Here is a 20,017-nt window from a genome sequence, read left to right as displayed (position 1 = left end):
AAAGAATTCCAAAGGTTCTCTGAATGGAGAAATTCCTCCTCATCTCCAAACTGGCCTGCCCCCAATTCTGAGACTGTGCCCCCTGGTTGTAGAACCCCCCACCCCCCCATCCCAGTCAGTGGAAATGGTACCAGATTTTCATTTCATTTCATTTCATTGCATTTCATTTCAGCTAGGCGCCACTTTGAAGAAGAGTTGGGGAATTTCTTCTCAAGTCCGAGCCAACATTTATTCCTCAACCAGCACCGTTATAAAACAGTAGCCATTTATCTTATTGCTGTTTGTGGGAGATTGCTGCCTGTAGGTTATCAGCAGCGTTCCCCGCATTGTAACAATGACTACACTTCAAAGAGTACTTCATTGGTTGTAAGTGTCTTTGGGACATCCTTCAGCTCAGAAAGACGCTACAGAAATGTAATTATTGATTCTTTCTTCACGGTATGGCAGGCATTTGGCCACTGCTTGCTTACTCAATGAATCACAAACGTCTATTTTTGCTTCAAAGCAGACACACCATGGAGTTCCGCTGTCAATCAGAATCTTCCCATAGGTTCACTCACTATTCTGTCCACCCCCCTCAGTTAAATCTGACTTGTGATATTTCGGAACTTACCTGGAGTCTACAGTAACAGAGCACGCCTATGATACACAGCAGTATTACTGTTGCTAGTATTCCACCAGTGATAACAACAGTTCCAGCTGTCATCCGACCAAATCTCCATCAAATCCTGGAAGAACAAAGAGAGAAGATGGTGAGATTGGGGCGGTGGTGGGGGGCGGTGGGGATGCTGGAGGACAGGAGGGCGGAGCTAGTGGCGGGGGAGGGGTGGGGTGGAGTTCGGAGGAGAAGAAAATGACACAGTCCTACATCTTTCTCTCATGCAGTTAGAAAGGAGCGAGACCACAGAGGGATTTGATCACAAAGATGAGCGAGACCAGGGGACAGATTTTACATAGATTTACATAGAATTTACAGTGCAGAAGGAGGCCATTCGGCCCATCGAGTCTGCACCGGCTCTTGGAAAGAGCACCCTACACAAGGTCAACACCTCCACCCTGTCCCCTGTAACCCAGTAACCCCACCCAACACTAAGGGCAATTTTGGACACTAAGGGCAATTTTTCATGGCCAATCCACCTAGCCTGCACATCTTTGGACTGTGGGAGGAAACCGGAGCACCCGGAGGAAACCCACGCACACACGGGGAGGATGTGCAGACTCCGCACAGACAGTGACCCAAGCCGGAATCGAACCTGGGACACTGGAGCTGTGAAGCAATTGTGCTATCCACAATGCTACCGTGCTGCCCCGTGCTGTGATTTGGTCACATTTAGTTTGAGAAGTCACCAAACTAAAAGCAAAATACTGTGGATGCTGGAAATCTGAAATAAAAACAGAAAATGCCCGAAACACTCAGCAGGTCAGGCAGCATCAGTGGAGAGATAAATGTTTGGAGTCCGTACAGACTTGAAACGTTAACTTGTTTCTCTCTCCCACCAGCCTCCCCAGATAACAGATCATTCGCCACCATGTCTGCCACCTCCAGTGTGATGCTACCATCATTTGCATCTTTCACTTTCAGCATTCAGAAGGAACTGCTCCCTCCACAACTCCCTAATCCATTCCTCAGTAACCCCTGGCAACCCCTCCCTTTCCTCTGGCATCATTCCACGTTAGAACAATGGGATCCAACACCGGTCCTTTCACCTTCTCACTGCCCAGAACCCCAGGAACCCCATCAGGGAGAAATAGTGCTTTACCTGTACTTGCAACAGAACTGTGTGGAATCACTGGTCACAATGCGATCCCCTCCACTCTGATAAAAATAAACCCAGCTTGGGTGACCACTTTGGGGAACACCTGAACATTTCCATGAAGTTTAATGTAAACTCAAGGAACAGCTGCTCTTGAGTTGACATTTTACAATCTTCCGGACTCGACAGTGAGTTCAACAATTTCAGGTCATAATCTCAGCCCCCGTGGTTTTGAACAGCGGCATGTGGGTGAGGGTTCTGCCATCCTCATTTACACATCCTCTAGACTTGTCCCTTTACCATCTCCTTTTGCAAAAGCAAAATACCGCAGGTGCTGAAAATCTGAAGTAAAACTAGAAAATGCTGGAAATACTCAGCTGGTCAGGCAGCATCTGAGAGAAACAGAGTTGACGTTTCATCAGCACAAACTCCTATTTTCTTACAGCATCACCATCATTTCTTTTATCACCAGGTTAAAGTCCAACAGGTTTGTTTCGATGTCACTAGCTTTCGGAGCGCTGCTCCTTCCTCAGGTGAATGAAGAGGTCTGTTCCAGAAACACATACATAGACAAATTCAAAGATGCCAAACAATGCTTGGAATGCGAGCATTAGCAGGTGATTAAATCTTTACAGATCCAGAGATGGGGTGACCCCAGGTTAAAGAGGTGTGAATTGTCTCAAGCCAGGACAGTTGGTATGATTTTGCAGGCCAGATGGTGGGGGATGAATGTAATGTGACATGAATCCCAGGTCCCGGTTGAGGCCGCACTCATGTGTGCGGAACTTGGCTATAAGTTTCTGCTCGGCGATTCTGCGTTGTCGCGGGTCCTGAAGGCCGCCTTGGAGAACGCTTACCCGGAGATCAGAGGCTGAATGCCCTTGACTGCTGAAGTGTTCCCCGACTGGAAGGGAACATTCCTGCCTGGTGATCGTTGCGCGATGTCCGTTCATTCGTTGTCGCAGCGTCTGCATGGTCTCGCCAATGTACCACGCTTCGGGACATCCTTTCCTGCAGCGTATGAGGTAGACAACGTTGGCCGAGTCGCACGAGTATGTACTGCGTACCTGGTGGGTGGTGTTCTCACGTGTAATAGTGGTATCCATGTCGATGATCTGGCACGTCTTGCAGAGATTACCATGACAGGGTTGTGTGGTGTCGTGGTCACTGTTCTGAAGACTGGGTAGTTTGCTGCAAACAATGGTTCGTTTGAGGTTGCGCGGTTGTTTGAAGGCAAGTAGTGGGGGTGTGGGGATGACCTTGGCAAGATGTTCATCGTCATCAATGACGTGTTGAAGGCTGTGAAGAAGATGACGTAGTTTCTCCGCTCCGGGGAAGTACTGGACGACGAAGGGTATTCTGTCGGTTGTGTCCCATGTTTGTCTTCTGAGGAGGTCGGTCCGGTTTTTCGCTGTGGCGCGTTGGAACTGTCGATCGATGAGTCGAGTGCCATATCCCGTTCGTACGAGGGCATCTTTCAACGTCTGTAGATGTCTGTTATGCTCCTCCTCGTCTGAGCAGATCCTGTGTATACGGAGCGCTTGTCCATAGGGGATGGCTTCTTTAATGTGTTTAGGGTGGAAGCTGGAGAAGTGGAGCATCATGAGGTTATCCGTGGGTTTGCGGTAAAGCGAAGTGCTGAGGTGACCGTCCTTGATGGAGACGAGTGTGTCCAAGAATGCAACTGATTTTGGAGAGTAGTCCATGGTGAGTCTGATGGTTGGATGGAACTTATTAATGTCATTGTGTAGTCGTTTCAGTGATTCTTCGCCGTGGGTCCAAAGGAAAAAAATGTCATCGATGTATCTGGTGTATAACATCGGTTGAAGGTCGTGTGCAGTGAGTAGGTCCTGTTCAAACTTTTGCATGAAGATGTTGGCGTATTGGGGTGCGAATTTGGTCCCCATGGCTGTTCCGTGCGTCTGAATGAAGAACTTGTTGTCGAAGGTGAAGACGTTGTGATCCAGAATGAAGCGGATGAGTTGCAGAATTGCGTCTGGAGATTGGCAGTTGTCGGTGTTGAGTACTGAGGCTGTTGCAGCAATGCCGTCGTCATGGGGGATGCTGGTGTAGAGTGCCGAGACGTCCATTGTGACGAGGAATGTTCCTGGTTCAACTGGTCCATGGGTGCTGAGTTTCTGTAGGAAGTCCGTCGTGTCGCGACAGAAGCTGGGCGTACCTTGTACGATGGGTTTCAAGATGCCCTCGATGTAGCTAGAGAGGTTCTCACACAAGGTCTCATTGCCTGAAACGATAGGGCGGCCTGGTGTGTTGGCCTTATGTATTTTTGGGAGGCAGTAGAGATCTCCAATGCGGGGAGTACGTGGGATGAGAGCACATAGGGTGCTCTGAAGATCTGGATCCAAGGTCTTGATCAGTCTGTTAAGTTGGCGGATGTGTTCCTTGGTCGGATCTGCGGGTAACTGTCTGTAGTGTTCTTGGTTGTTCAGTTGTCGGTATACTTCTTTGCAGTAGTCCGTTCTGTTCAGTACGACAGTGGCCCCCCCTTTGTCTGCTGGTTTGATGACGATGCTGTGGTTGGTCTTGAGAGCGTGGATGGCATTGCGTTGTGCTTGGGTGACGTTCGGGGTTGTCTTGTGAATGCGACTGATGAATCTGGCATTGACGCGACTCCTGACGGCTTGAGCATACATGTCGAGTCTAAGGCAGCGGCCTTCCGGAGGGGTCCAATTCGACTCTTTCCTCTTCGGTTGCCGCACCGCAGATCTCTCGGTCTGCTGTTCCGGTTCATTGGTAGTCTGCTTGGGTTTGCTGTTGGCCTCTTGGGGTCTGTGGAAGAATTCCCGGAGCCTCATTCGCCTGATGAATTCCTCCGTGTCTGCCGCGAGACTGATGGGGTCCATTTTGGTGGTGGTGCAGAAATTAAGCCCTCTGCTGAGGACTTCGATTTCGTCTGGTTGAAGGGTGTAGTCTGACAAGTTGACAATAGATTTCCCTGTATTGCTTTCTACTGTGACACCGGGGGTGGCTTGGTTGCTGCTGGTGGTGATGCCAAGTTTCTCAAGCTTTGTGTTCTTGGTGTGCATATAGGTGGCATAGTATTGTTGTCTCATCTGTTTGGCGGTGTTCCGCAGCTGGTCTGCTGCATCCTGAGCGCAAGTTGAGAATATGGCCTCTATCTTGGTTTACAGGTTGCGTCGTCTGCTGTAGAGCTGGCGGACGAGGTGGTTGAGGAGTGTGAGAGAGGTGCGACGGCAGAGTCTCTCAGCGAAGTCTGTGTTGTAGGTCGACTTGAGTGGGTTTGTGATCTGTAGCCCTTTCGGGATCTTGTCTGCTTTCTTGCATCTTTGTAGAAACTTAATGTCAGTGTCTATATGCGCGATCTTCCTGGAGATCCTCTCCACTTTGAGCCGGCAGTTTGCGGTGTCGATGGTAGCCATGATGTGGAGATGCCGGCGTTGGACTGGGGTGAGCACAGTACAAAGTCTTACAACACCAGGTTAAAGTCCAACAGGTTTGTTTCGATGTCACTAGCTTTCGGAGCGCTGCTCCTTCCTCAGGTGAATGAAGAGGTCTGTTCCAGAAACACATATATAGACAAATTCAAAGAGGACAAGCGCTCCGTATACACAGGATCTGCTCAGACGAGGAGGAGCGTAACAGACATCTACAGACGTTGAAAGATGCCCTCGTACGAACGGGATATGGCACTCGACTCATCGATCGACAGTTCCAACGCGCCACAGCGAAAAACCGGACCGACCTCCTCAGAAGACAAACATGGGACACAACCGACAGAATACCCTTCGTCGTCCAGTACTTCCCCGGAGCGGAGAAACTACGTCATCTTCTTCACAGCCTTCAACACGTCATTGATGACGATGAACATCTTGCCAAGGTCATCCCCACACCCCCACTACTTGCCTTCAAACAACCGCGCAACCTCAAACGAACCATTGTTTGCAGCAAACTACCCAGTCTTCAGAACAGTGACCACGACACCACACAACCCTGTCATGGTAATCTCTGCAAGACGTGCCAGATCATCGACATGGATACCACTATTACACGTGAGAACACCACCCACCAGGTACGCAGTACATACTCGTGCGACTCGGCCAACGTTGTCTACCTCATACGCTGCAGGAAAGGATGTCCCGAAGCGTGGTACATTGGCGAGACCATGCAGACGCTGCGACAACGAATGAACGGACATCGCGCAACAATCACCAGGCAGGAATGTTCCCTTCCAGTCAGGGAACACTTCAGCAGTCAAGGGCATTCAGCCTCTGATCTCCGGGTAAGCGTTCTCCAAGGCGGCCTTCAGGACCCGCGACAACGCAGAATCGCCGAGCAGAAACTTATAGCCAAGTTCCGCACACATGAGTGCGGCCTCAACCGGGACCTGGGGTTCATGTCACATTACATTCATCCCCCACCATCTGGCCTGCGAAATCCTACCAACTGTCCTGGCTTGAGACAATTCACACCTCTTTAACCTGGGGTTACCCCATCTCTGGATCTGTAAAGATTTAATCACCTGCTAATGCTCGCATTCCTAGCATTGTTTGGCATCTTTGAATTTGTCTATGTATGTGTTTCTGGAACAGACCTCTTCATTCACCTGAGGAAGGAGCAGCGCTCCGAAAGCTAGTGACATCGAAACAAACCTGTTGGACTTTAACCTGGTGTTGTAAGACTTCGTACTGTGCTCACCCCAGTCCAACGCCGGCATCTCCACATCATTTCTTTTATCATTTAATCTCTCTTGCCTTCCATCGTATTACAGATTCTCGTTTAGCTTTTTCTTCCATTATCCTTTCTCTGCCCCGCACTTGCTTAAACTCTGTTCCATCTCTAACTTCTTCCAGTTCTGATGAATAGTCACCGACTTAAAATGTTAATTCTGTTTCTCTCTCTCTTCAGATGTTGCTAGATCTGAGTATATTCATCATTTTTCTTGTTTCTTATTGGAGATGTCTGCAACATTTAGTAGCGGTCTAATAATCGCAGCTTCTGTGCTGTATGAAGGATCGAAACAGAGGCTCAATGGCAAGAATTAGGGTCACTGCCCTTAACCTTTATATTTTGCCCAAGTAATCATTCTAAAGGTAAGTCTTGACAGGTTACTCGACCATTGGGTGAATCACAAACCAGCAGCGTCAACACTGTCCACACAGCCACATGTAGAAGCGGAAGTCACTGGACAGGGATTGACATTGAGGAGTGGTCACTGTGTCTGACCTGCCTAGCCTGCTTAAACTTTGGGTGACTCGCACCATTTGCAGCATCTTTACTCCTGCTCAGAATTTTCGCTCGTAATCAGAGGCAGGGAACCCTGTGGTGATTAACTCACCTCCTAACTCCCCAAAGCCTGTCCGCCATCTACAAGGCACAAGTCAGGAGTGTAAGGAATACTCTCCGCTTGTCTGGATGAGTGCAGCTCCAACAACACTCAAGAAGCTCAACACCATCAAAGCAACCAGTTTGATTGGCTCCCCATCCACAAACATTCTCTCCCTCCACCAATGACGCACAGTGGCAGCCGTTTGTACCATCTACAAGTTGCACTGCAGGAACTCACCAAGGTTCATTAGACAGCACCTACCAAACCCATGACTACTACCACCTAGAAGGACAAAGGAAAGCAGATAGATGGGAACCCTACCACCTGGAGGTTCCCCTCGAAGTCACTCACCATCCTAACTTGGAAATATATCGCTGTTCCTTCACTGTCGCTGGGTCAAAATCCTCAACACCCCTCCCTAACAAAGCAGATTGTGTACCTACCCCTTAGAGCCGACAGCGGTTCAAAAGGGCAGTTCACCGCCACCTTCTCAAGGGCAACTAGGGATGGGCAATAAATGTTGGCCTAGCCCCAGCGACACCCACATCTGGTAAATGAATAAATAAAAGCTCAGCATTGGCGTGACTCAGTATCACATAAAAAGGTTAATAACATTGTCAAAAGAATACACAGCAATGTTATGCGAATGTGGAAAGCAGACTGATTGGTGATCTTAAGCATGAAGCGACATCCCCAATTTATATGATAGCCTGGTTGTGGTTTGAGCAATAGTCCAGGTTGACAAGGCAGTGCAATATTGAAGGAGTGCTGCACTGTCAAAGATGTCGACTTTCAAATGACCAAGTTTCCCTCTCCCCTCTCAAGGTGGGGGTAATCTCAGGGCACCATTTCAAACAATGATGGGGTAGTTTTCCACTGTGCCCTGTCCTGGCCAACATTTCTCCCTTAACCACCATCATCACTGAGACAGGGGGCTGGATTCTCTGTTTTTGGGACTCCGTCCCCACGCCGTCGTAAAAACTGTGGACTTTCACACCAGAAAAACTGACGTGAATGGGCCACATATTCCTAGCCCTGCAGGGGGCTAGCATTGAACCAGCTTAAAACTAGCAGCTTTTGCTGCAGGTACGAGCCCCCCCACTTCCGGGTCAGAGGCCGTGGCCTCCAGAGGCCGCGCCCTGCTCCATGGCGGACTCGGACAGTGGAGCTGGACCTTGAACATAGTGCCCCTAATCGGCCGCGTGCCCGACCCTGACCGCCCGCCCAAAAATTGCCCGGCCGCGCATAAGGCTCCCCTGCCCTCCGATCGGCCTGCCCCCGATGAGGACTGAGTCCGCAGCCGCCACGCTAGTATCCCGACCAGCAGGACCATGTTAGATCCGGGACTTCGGCCGGCCGGGGGCGGAGAATGGCGGGGCAGGCCTCCAGCAATGGCCGCAGGTAGGTGATGTGCGGCGGAGAGTACGCCGCCTTTCAGGGCCTGGAGAATCGGGGAACCGGCGCCGGTCTCGATTCCGTGCGGGGAAAAGGATTCTCCGCCCTGGTGCCGGCCGCGATTTCGGCATCGGAGTTCGGACAATCCAACTCGGGTTATCTGATCCTGTTTGTGGGAAATTGCTGTCCGCAAAGTGGTTCAAATGGTTTCAACAACAGTGGCAACACTTCAGACAGTACTTAAATTGGCAGTAAAGTGCTTTGTGACATTCCGAGGTTGTACAAGGCACCATAAAATGCGACTTTTTTTTAAACAGAGAAGGTGTCTTTCCGCTCAACTGGTCACCATATTATAAAAAGGATATACTGGAAAGTGTGTGAAAACGATTCACAAGAATGACACTGGAACGCTGAGGTAATACCTATCAGAAAAAGACAAAAAAAGGCTGGGTCCCTTGTAACTTGAAAAGAGAAGGCTGAGGGACGACCCAATCGGGTCATTTAGAATTCTGAAAGATTGTTTTGAGTAAACAAAGAGAGAATGTCACTTGTGGGGTAGAGGAAAACTAGTGATCATCAGTTTAAGGTAGTCATCAAGATATCCAACAGGGAATTCAGGAAGTAACCTCTTCACCTAAAGAATGGTGAGAACATAGAACTCGCTACCACGGGGAATAGTTGAAGTGGATTTAAAAAAAAATTCATTCACAAGGTGTGGGCATGGCCAGCTGGGCCCGCAGTTAGTACCCATTCCTAATTTCCCTTGAACTGAGTGGTGTGTTAGGCCGTTTCAAATGGCGTTTAAAAGTCTGGAGTCACATGTAGGCCAGACCAGGTAAGGGCGGCAGATTTCCTTCCCTAAAGGACATAATGAACCAGATGGGTTTTTACAACAATCAACAATGATTCCATGGTCATAATTAGACTATTAATTCCAGATTTTTACTGAATTGAAAATTCAACATCTTCTGTGGTGTACATTTAAGGGGAAACTAGACAAATGTTCGAAGGAGAAGAGAATAGAGGGTTACAATGTTAGATTTAGGTGAGAAAAGATAGAGTCTCAGGTGAGGTATAAACAGGAGCATGGGCAAATGGCCCGTTACTGTGCCATGTATGCAACATACTTCTTCACGATTGGTGTGGGTGAGGTTGAGAATACATTTTCCTCTTATTTCCTGCAAGCTACATTACGCTAATTCCAGTGAATATGTAGCCAATGCTAAACAAGCTGCTCGTTTGTTTGTCAGAGGCGGCAGCAAAAGCACTAGAGTGTTGATTCAGTTTAATGGCAAAGCCCCGAAGTACCACAGAAGACCCGACGGTGGCAGTGTTGGCATCAGTTGGAGCATAGCAAGTCCTACGTTGTGCTGCAGATGGTTGCCAATGATATAACTGGTGGGAAATTGGGGAGGATCTCTTCTGATTAAAAAGGCAGTGTTGTCAGGGATTTGTAGTTTTGGGCTGCGATTCAAGATGCAAAAGAGATGCCGACTTCAGGTCTTTGTTCTGTCTCAAAGTTACAGCAGCTGAAGTGATAACATGACAATAATGCTGCTATTAAAAGGCGTGTAGGTTGTTAGGCTTTGACCACCTGGGCTCTGTATTGGTGCTGCTGTAAACCCCTGGTTAAATTAACAGCCAAGTCCAAAGGCCAGACAGGAGCAAAGGGGCAAAGGTCTTTGCTCGGGCTCTGGGCTGATCAAACATCTGCCAGTGTCACAAAACACACACATAAGGGGGAAAGATTGTGGTGTTCGATTTTTGGAGAAATTCTTTGACAGCCCGCTCATTCACCAGGCTGACTGGCCCCAAATATGCTGAAGGCCAACCATGATAAACAGCTTCTTCATTCATTACTCTGCAGAAATCCGTTACAGTCACCTGCATCCATGCATAACGATGATCTTAAAACTTCTTAAAATGTCCCGTACATTTTATTCACATTAAAAAAACTGAGGAGCAGCGTTTGAATTCCCGTCTACTGGCTTATAAATGAAGCAGTTAAGATTCCACATATGAAATAATTTAAATTAGCTTTACACAAGACCTGATTTAAACAGGTATACATATCCCTGAGGCCCTGGAGACACTCTCCTTCCCACTATTTGACTGGTTTTGACTTTTGTCTTTTTCTTTGTTTGCCAGCTGTAATCGTCTTCATTGTCAAGGCTCTGTGGGTGGCACACTCACCTCGGAGGCAGATGGCTCTCCCACTTTGCCCCCTCAGTGGAGGCAAGGTCGAGGATGACGCTCCCGACGCAGTATTGGGGGGAGTGCTGGAAGTGCCCTCCTTTGCATGAGACGTTAAACCGAGGCCCCCGTTGGCTCTCTCAGGTGGATGTAAAGGAAAACGGGATTGCAGGTAAGTGGAATTCTGCCTGGTGTCCCAGTTGATGATAAAGGTGAAGCTTCAGTTCCATCAGGTGTCCCTGGGCATTTTAAGCAGCTGTGCGCAAATCAACTGCCATACGGGACATTCTGGGGCACCAGAGAAACATAAATCTTTCTTTGTGTTTGAATGCTTTCCTTGTCTTTAGATTCATTGTTGGCTGTTTTTCATTACTCCCTCCTTGCTGGTTAAGTTGATCAATTGTTCAGTTGTTCTGCTTCATATTAACGCTGCAAACTTTGACACTTTGCCAGCTCACGTCTTTTAAACCCTTTTGGTTTTAACACTGTTGGGGCTACGAGTTCTGATAGGGAGTGTGCAGTGACAGAGGTGTGTGGAACAGCCTACTAAACACCTGTGAGGCGTCAGAGAACAAGGGAAGAAAATCAGGAACAGCAACTAAAATGGAAGGTATTCAATTTGTTCTAGATTTCATTTCAGTAAAGCTCTTCATCAATACCTTTGAAAGTCTAATTTACCACCCCCCCCCTCCCCCATCCCAGAGCATTGGCATCAGTCAGGCCACAAGCCATTCCATTAGATCATGGCTTATCAGTAGTTTAATGTTGTATGTTGGTTGTGACTCGCCAAGGAGTAGATGCGGAGACGTAGATATGTCGGAACAATCATTGGATTATTGTAAGAATGTAACAATTTACCATTATACACTATCAGATGTTCCTCAGCCTAAGCCATGACCAATCTCCTCTGTCATGTGAGAGTACCTTGAAGAAATGGGTGTTTACTACTGCAGTGATGTCAGAGAGTGGGTGGAGCTGGGCTGTCTGCCAGCTTTTTACATTCGTTTTAGGCTGTTTGCTGCAGGGTGTGTTTCAGTTTCGTTTTCAGTGTTGGAGCTGAAGCCAGACAGAGCAGGTGTACTGTTGATCTCTCTGCCATGAAAAGACTATCTCTTGATCATTTGGTGAATTCAGAATTATAAATGTTTTCAGTAGTCACTTTAACCTGATGTGCTTCTGTTAAAGTTCTTTTTTCACCCATCTGATGAAAAAATCGTTTCTGATAATTGCACTTCATCTTCATCTTCACTCATTGATTTCCCCTCTTGTCTTAACCTGTGACTTTGCGACCTTGTTGCGACACAATCGGGAAAAATCCCAGGATATTCGTCCTTCAACACTTCAGTTCTCTGATTTTCCACTGGCTTATCAACCACAATAGGCATCACTCTCACCTACTACCACTTCACCACTCTTCACTGGACTTTACAACCTTACCTTATATAATGGAACACTACTCCTCTCAACTTGAATTCCACATTTTACCACCTTTTCTGGCACCATTCTTACCAACCTACATAACTCCTCATCTCTTAGATTGACTGGCTCCCGTATCTCTTAAAATTGTGACTTCTTTACCTGCTCCCCCTGATACGCATGAGTAAACTTTACCCACACAAGTTAATTCTTTAAAGAGATCTGGCACCTTCTCATCAATCACCTCTTGATCAGGCTGTACAATCTTTTGCACCTCCTTCGCTTCACTTGGGCTTTCCTTTACCACTTTAACAAACCCCACTGTCTTATCCTGTTTTACCACATCAGCCTTCCCAGTGCTTTTCGTCAACCTCCAACACTGTGACTTTACATGGCTTAGTTTATTACAGTGAAAACATTTGAAACTTTTAATTTCTCTCCCACCCTCCTGGATTTCTTTTTTAATCTGATCACCTTTACCACTTGAGTATTTCTCATGTCCCCAGTTTCTATCCCTCACAGGTTGAAACTGATGTCGGAAACCAAGCTTTGATTTATGAACTAATTCATAATCATCTGCCATTTTTGCTGCTAATCTTGCAGTTTTAAACCTCTGCTCTTCATCAGGAATTGAATTTTTAAACTCCTCCAAAAGTATAATTTCTCTGAGAGCTTCATACGTTTGGTCTATTTTCAAAGCCCTTATCCACCTTTCAAATTACTCTGTTTGAGCCTTTCAAACTCCGTGTATGTTTGACCAAATTCTTTCCTTAAATGTCTAAACCTTTGTCTGTGAGCTTCAGGCACTAGTTCATATGCACCTAAGATGGATTTTTTCACCTCCTCATACGCCCCAGATACCTCCTCCGGTAGTGATGCAAACACTTCATTAGCCCTACCTACCAGCGTTGTTTGAATAACTAATACCCACATGTCCTGTGGCCATTTCATTTGTTTAGCTACCTTCTCAAATGAAATGAAAAAGGCTTCTACCTCCTTCTCGTCAAACCTTGGCAATGCTTGGACATATTTAAATAGATTCCCACCAAGCCTTCGACTTTGATGCTCTTTCTCACTATCCTCATCACTATCCTCCAACTGTACGTTTCCCTTTACGTCTGCCAATTTTAACTGACTTATTTTTCATAGCCATTTTCTGAAGTTCAAACTCTCTCTCTTTTTCCCTTTCCTCTCTATCTCTTTCCTTTTCCTCTCTATCTCTTTCTTTGTTTCTTTCTTCTCTCTCCTTTACTTTTTCCATGCTCTGTATCTACCTTTCTCTTTCTTTTTCTCTCATTGCATATTCAAGCTGCTTTAATTTTTTTTCATGGTCAAGTTGCTTAATCTGCAACTGGATCTTTGCCATTTCTAATGAATCAGACTGTATCTCAGGCAACTTTAAATGCTTAGCCACTGCCATAATTACCTCATCTTTTCACATTTTGTCAGGTAATGTTAACTGCAATGTTTGTACCAAATCTAACAGTCTGCTTTTAGTCTCTGTCTGTAAGGTACTGCGTGTGACCGTTTCCATCCCCAAAAACTTCAGAGCCTCTAAAAGAGCCATTGTCCATAACACACTCCCTACTTAAACTAGAATACCACACCTGAAAAGCACCCACAATATGCTCACCCCTCACTGTCTTTAAGTTCACAAAGCCAATCCAATGGATAGAAATGTATCTCCCTCGAGCCCCCAATTTGTTATGGCCAGTGTTTAGAGAACCCCAAAGTTTATCATGGAGTTCACCTGACCCACAAGCTTTAATAGATTGTGGTATGGGGAGCACATGGCCCACTCTACAGGTGTGGTACAGCAGAAATGGAAAAGTATTTTTTAAAGCAAAACAATATTTATTCTATGAACTCAAGTTAACCTTTTTAAAACATACAGTGAACATCTTAGCAACCATTAATTCAAATACAACCCCCAAAGACTACAACACCAAGTAATCCTTTAAGCTTTCCTTTTAACATCCATAAGACTTAAAGCACCGTTTACCAGAAGCACATCAGGTTAAAGTTACGACTGTTATTAGTTTTAAATCACCAGGATTGATTTACAGTCTTTAGATTACAAAGAGAGATTCATACACCTTCTGGCTGTGACTGCAGCTATCCAGCTCTGAAAACGAAACTAAAACACACCCTGCAGCAAACAGCCTAAAATGAAAGTAAAAAGCTGGCAGACAACCAAGCTCCACCCACTCTCTGACATCACTGCAGTAGTAAACACCCATTTCTTAAAGGTACTCTCACTACAGGTATTTATATACATACCCATTTATAAACACCCATTTCTTAAAGGTACTCTCACATGACACCTCCACAGCGCTTAGTCACGTAACTCTGTGACGTCTGGCCCCCATAGGGCCACGGAAAATTAATCAGGGGATCAGGTTGGGGGTTCACCTTAGCAAGGACGGGCGTTTGCCTCAGATAGATTCCTGACGCTGACTGGCAGCCACAAAACTGCAAGACTCTAAATAAACATGAGTTGTTTCATACCTCGCTGGTGAACCAACGTTATTTTAGCAGGGTTAGGGTGAGAAGGTGGGGGAATGGCACTAAGTGAATTGCTCATTCGGAGGGCCGGTGCAGACACAATGGGCTGAATAGCCTCCACCTGCGCTGTAACAATTCTGTGAGCTTAAGTTTGAGCTTATGAAGCAACATATTTTATTTTTTAATGACTTCGCCACTGTCGGTGAGAAGTTACATCTTTCATCCCTCACTCTTCTAAACTCCAGTCCAACCTGACCTCATAAGATGACCTGCTCATTCTAGGTATCAAGCTAGTGAACCTGATCTGAGCCGACTCTAATGTGTTCACATCCTTCATTAAATAAAGTGATAAAAACTACACACAGTATTTGAGATACGGTCTTACCAATGCCCTGTATAATTAAGCATAACCCCTCCCTTTCCTCTTGCCTCTCCTCATTTGCTCTTTCTGCCCTCCCTCAGCTCAGTCTGCCCTCTTCTCCAGGATTCCCCAGGTGTTGGAAAAGTTGCTCTTTTTAGAGAGGCCATTGACTTTGTCCGCTTTTTCCTGAGTGTGAGCGTCTCCACTGAGCAGTGACATCTCTCCGGTGAGGGTGCCCAGAGACCTCCTAATGCACCATATTCAATCTGCCTCTCATCTCACATTACAATTACATATGCTTCTTCTTCACTATTGTCAAGAACAAAATGATTATCCTCCTCGAGATTTCTAATGTACCAGACTCTGAAGTGCATAAAACCTCTGTCTGCTTTAACCGTACTGTGCCCAACGCCGGATCTCCACATCATACTTTAACCTACACTTGTGCTGTACTCCTCAAATCTCAAATTTATTGATTTCCACCTCTTCTGTTTCTTATTGAATTGAAGCTTCACTTCTATCGTCAACTTTCCCCTTCTTACATCTGGTACAAGGTGCTTCCACTACGCAAGACCTGTTACTTCATTTGGCTTTGATGTCTATGGGTTTCATCGCAGCCGGTGGAGCTGAAAAATTGATTTCCCGCTGGCATGAAAAGATGGCGGGAACGTGCACTCCCGTCCGTCATTGTGGGTCACCCTACCCGCCAGAGGCCAGTGTGAAACCGTTAATGGGATGCAAATGAAAGCCTGACTGGAATCGTCCACCCTGCCCGATTATCCACACCACCAGCAGGATATCATGCCAGTCTGGAACACATCCAGACTAAAGTGGCATGGGCATTGCGGTACTGACACAGAAAAGGCCTGGGGCAGCCTTCGGAGATTGGAAGATGGAGGCCTCCAGTGATCGTGGACAACCCTGTGGATTTTCATGCTATAGGTGGTCTGCTGCATGGAACATAGTGGCACAGAGACTGTCTGTGGTGGGGCGGATGGGGCTGGATCAGATGTGGAGGAGAGGAATTACAAGCTGGGGTGATGGAAGTTGGGGGTGTTAGGGGGAATGAGAGATGCTGCGGGGACCATGGATTGTGTGGGGTGAAACGGAGCATGAGGGTGAGAAGGATCATGATCCGTGCTGTACTGCAGGTAGAGGGCAGCCATGCACAAGTGTGAATGAGCATGGGGCGGGTGAGGTGAAAGAGGGGAAAGGGGTTCAGAAGGAGGGATCAGTGGTGCTAACTGCTGAATCCTGGGGGTCACACTGAAGGAATGTTTGGTAGGAAGAGATGGTGAGGATTAAGCAGGGAGTGGGAGTTGATAGGATGGAAACGGTGTGCGGTGCGGAATGAGGGGGAGGGATGTTTATTCTCACAGGGTTGGCCTCTGCAGGAAGGTAGAGAAGTGGTCATTCACCTGCATAGGGCAGAGGGTGATGGATAAGGTCTAAGGTCACACCAGAGGGGTCAATGGTTAATGGCGGTGGAGGTTGTGGGTCATGGGAGGAGGTTGGAAGGTGTTGCACTCAATCTGAAAAGACATAAGCGCCATGTCTGATTGTAAATATCTAGACCTTTTAGGTGGAGAGTTTGGGATGCTGCATAGGGGTTGGGTCAGCGGGGGTGAATGGAGCAGCTGGTTGGCACAATACTGGGGTGTTTCAACAGATAAGCGCATGAAGGGCAAAGTGTGCATGGGAGGTTTGTTGCACATGGCCCACAAGGGCCCTGACAACAATCCTTGCCTTCCTGTACACACACAGGATTCCAGGGGACATGGTCCCAGCCTGGGATGACCCCCTGAAGTGCACGGGGGGAATGGAGGTGAATACACACAGGCTTAACAAATACAAATCACTATTAAAACACATCAGACCTCCTTGAAGTGCAAGTTTAGTCTATTTACAAAAGAGTAAGAGCATTAATAATCATAGTGAACTCATGCAACCACATGTGAAATTATATATTCTAAACCTTGTGTTCCCTACCACTTCTAGGTTCTCTTCCTGACATCTGAAGCAGCCCACTGACCAGTTGATTCTGTTACCTTGGATGGCCTTGGTGGCCGTCCTCTGGGGACCCGAGGCCAGGAAGATCCCAGCTTACTTTGGTTGTCTTGTTGTGTAGCAGCTGCTCCCTCTGTGGTCACAGAGGACGAAGCTGAAGGGGGTCACACGCAAGGGGATAGGACACCCTTAGAGAATCCTAAGTCCCAGGGGTGTCTAACAGCCTCAACCCCACCCTTTAGATGCCCAAGGGTCTCCAACCTGACTCCTTGGGGGGAGGGGGCATCTGGAACAAGGTTCCGCTGCCCCATCCCCCTCTCACGTAGTCACCGTGAAGGCTCACACATGGCTACAGCGACGGAGTGCAGATCTGCACACTGGACCAAGGTTTCCATGGCATCTGCCGCCTTTTCCATGGAGGCTTCGATGCACGCACATGTTGACCTCACTTTCTCAGCCAACAGGTGGACGGGCTCCTCTGCCTCATGTTCCATTCTCTTGAGGGCCTCCGCCTCCTCTCTCTAATGTTCCCCCCCACCTCTTGCAGCATCTCCAGTATCTTAGACTCCCCAAGGTTTTTCATCCAACTTCAACATCGCAGGTGCCTCTTCCCCAGCATCCTTTGAGTGCTGTTGAGCTTGGTTGACCCTCCTCCTCCTGTTGTGAACATGTGTCGGTGCGGTGACCACCACAATGTGAGACCATGCCTGAACGAGATCTAATACCCAATGAGGTGCATATCTCTGGGTTGGTGGAGGGCGCAGGTGACTGCTGTGATGCCTCTACAGATTTCTTCCTCCTTCCCAATGTCCTCGGTCCTCTGTGCGCTGAGAACCGCTAGACAGGGCTTCCTCTCCTGGCCTTGCCCTCTTCCTACTGGCACTTGTAAGAGAGAGGAGAGAGAGAGAGTGATTGCATGAGCTGCCTCCAACATGGAGGAACACATAACCCTCAGGTTTATATTTGATTGCATTATGCATGGGGCCTTATCCTTACAGGCAGCCTGCTGACCTCTCCATCCACACAGGCTCGGTCCAGTTCCTCCCCAGCAGCCGGATTGCTCGCCCCTCGAACTCAGTGACATTCTTCAGGTCAGGCCAACCCTTCCCATCTTCTCTCTCCCCTGTTGTGCCACAAATTCTCCTGTGCAAAGAGAGAAGATGGGGTTGAGAGCTATTGGGTTTCAGCTGTCTATCTCATGCTTCCAGTCTGACAAATAACCCACTGGATCGTGCGTCATGTGATTAACACACTGCATATTGTCGACAAGGATTCTGGGGCAGCACCATCCAGAGGAAGGAGCCCATTCAGATAGAAGGGGTAAAGATCACAGAGGCATGCCATGAACGGTCCTTGCTGGCGCCCTCATATGCCTAACCCCCTTCGCCCTCACCCCGCGTAGACAGTATTTGAGCTCTATGTGTGGAAGGGTGAGGGACCCACAGTGGCGTCTCCACTTGCAGACTAGATTGATTGCAGTAGGACTAACAGGCATCACCACAACACATTGAGTGGCCTTTTGTGTATGGGCCGCACAGATGGTGTCCTTGCCACTGATGCCTATGTCCTCTCTACCATTCAGTGAGGTGAGAGTGAGCGGTTGAAGGTTCCCTTACCCTGGTGACATGGATGAAGACATCCATTCACAGCACTGCAGGGCAGTCCTCCGGTGGAGGCCATGGGCACCGACCTCCCTGGCGTCTTCCTCCCATGCTGGGTTGGTCACATGGCTTGGCCACTTCCTTCCATCCTCGGGGAACAGAACACCCCTCTGAGCCTCCACTGCATTGAGGGAGGTGCCGCTGAATCTGTGGGCCAGCGCTCCCTGTGATCAACGGGCCATCTCCTCCTTCAACGGTGGGACAAAGAAGCTGTCAGGAAACCCCTCACTGCATAATTAATTAGGTCAGCATTGTGCGATTTGGCACAAATCCCCACTGGCCTCTGTAGTGGCAAACACTCACCGTTCCCGCCCCCACCTGATGATTTGATACCGGAATGGAAAGTTCCGCCTGATCTAATTCACAGTTCACAGCAATCCCCTCCCCACCCCAGTACTGTCTGCATCTTCTAACTATGCATCGAAAGGACTTTGAACACCTTCCTCAAGCAAAACCCAATCAATACAAGCATCCGTCCCTCTCCCCACTCTCTGAACAACCTGGTCACATAAGGAATGATCTTTGCTGTTCCAACACCAAGGCTCGAGAAACTGCATCAATCAGCTTTTCAATGACCCCCAACGTTTTCCATCTATTCCGTACCTCTTCCAGAATATCTTGCAATAAATCACAGATTTCCAAAATCAGTCTGCAAACCAGGCTACCGCGACTGCACTGTGAGTGAGAATGCTTTGCTACTTTTCCCTACTCCAGTAGTTTTCAGTTCTCTGATTCCGCTTGCCAATGAAGTCACTGATGTTATTCTAGTTGGCATGAAGGGTTTCATGCCTCACTGTTTCCTTCCTGCCACTTGTGGTATGACAGCTTGTTCTAGTCATACCTGTTTTTCTGCTATCCTGAACAGTGTGAAAGATCAGAGTTGACTTTGACTCTGCTTGGAGTCTCTGTGAATCTGAGAGCCGTTTATTTATTGAAAAGAAGCATCAACCACGTCCTTGTGTCACTCTGAATTTCTTCCAACGCTGCACCTCTTTTCCATTCCAATAGCACTTTTCTCTCTGCAGGAAAGCTGACCGATTAATCCTTAATTTGTTTAATTTGATCAAGTCTTCTTTTCCCCCAACCCTTCAGATATAAGTTCTTTCAGCCTAACACCTTTCCCCCTCACTTCCACCCGATTCCCGTAACCCAATAACCCCTCCTAACCTTTTTTGTCACTAAGGGCAATTTAGCATGGCCAATCCACCTAACCTGCACATCTTTGGACAGTGGGAGGAAACCGGAGCACCCGGAGGAAACCCACGCAGACACGGGGAGAATGTGCAAATTCCGCACAGACAGTGACCCAGCGGGGAATCGAAACTGGGACCCTGGCGCTGTGAAGCCACAGTACTATCCACTTGTGCTACTGCACTGCCCTGAATGTTCTTCGCTTCACAATCTTACTTGACCTCAA

At 47.7% G+C, this 20,017-nt stretch overlaps 1 protein-coding gene across 1 annotated transcript in view; it reads right to left on the bottom strand.

Moving 5' to 3' along the window:
• The window catches only part of fam163aa (family with sequence similarity 163 member Aa), a 650,732-nt gene that overhangs the window by 16,494 nt on the left and 614,221 nt on the right, over window positions 1–20,017 (bottom strand). The window contains exon 4 of the mRNA XM_072511626.1: window positions 614–728. Within this exon, the coding sequence (XP_072367727.1) occupies window positions 614–706 (93 nt within the window). The 5' untranslated portion in view covers window positions 707–728. The remainder of the gene's footprint in view (window positions 1–613; window positions 729–20,017) is intronic.

The sequence above is a fragment of the Scyliorhinus torazame genome, chromosome 7 (assembly GCF_047496885.1).
Source record: "Scyliorhinus torazame isolate Kashiwa2021f chromosome 7, sScyTor2.1, whole genome shotgun sequence".
NCBI classification, from domain to species: Eukaryota; Metazoa; Chordata; class Chondrichthyes; order Carcharhiniformes; family Scyliorhinidae; genus Scyliorhinus; species Scyliorhinus torazame.
The sequence above is the reverse complement of the archived record's forward strand: the minus strand, read 5'-3'. Positions and strand labels throughout refer to the sequence as shown.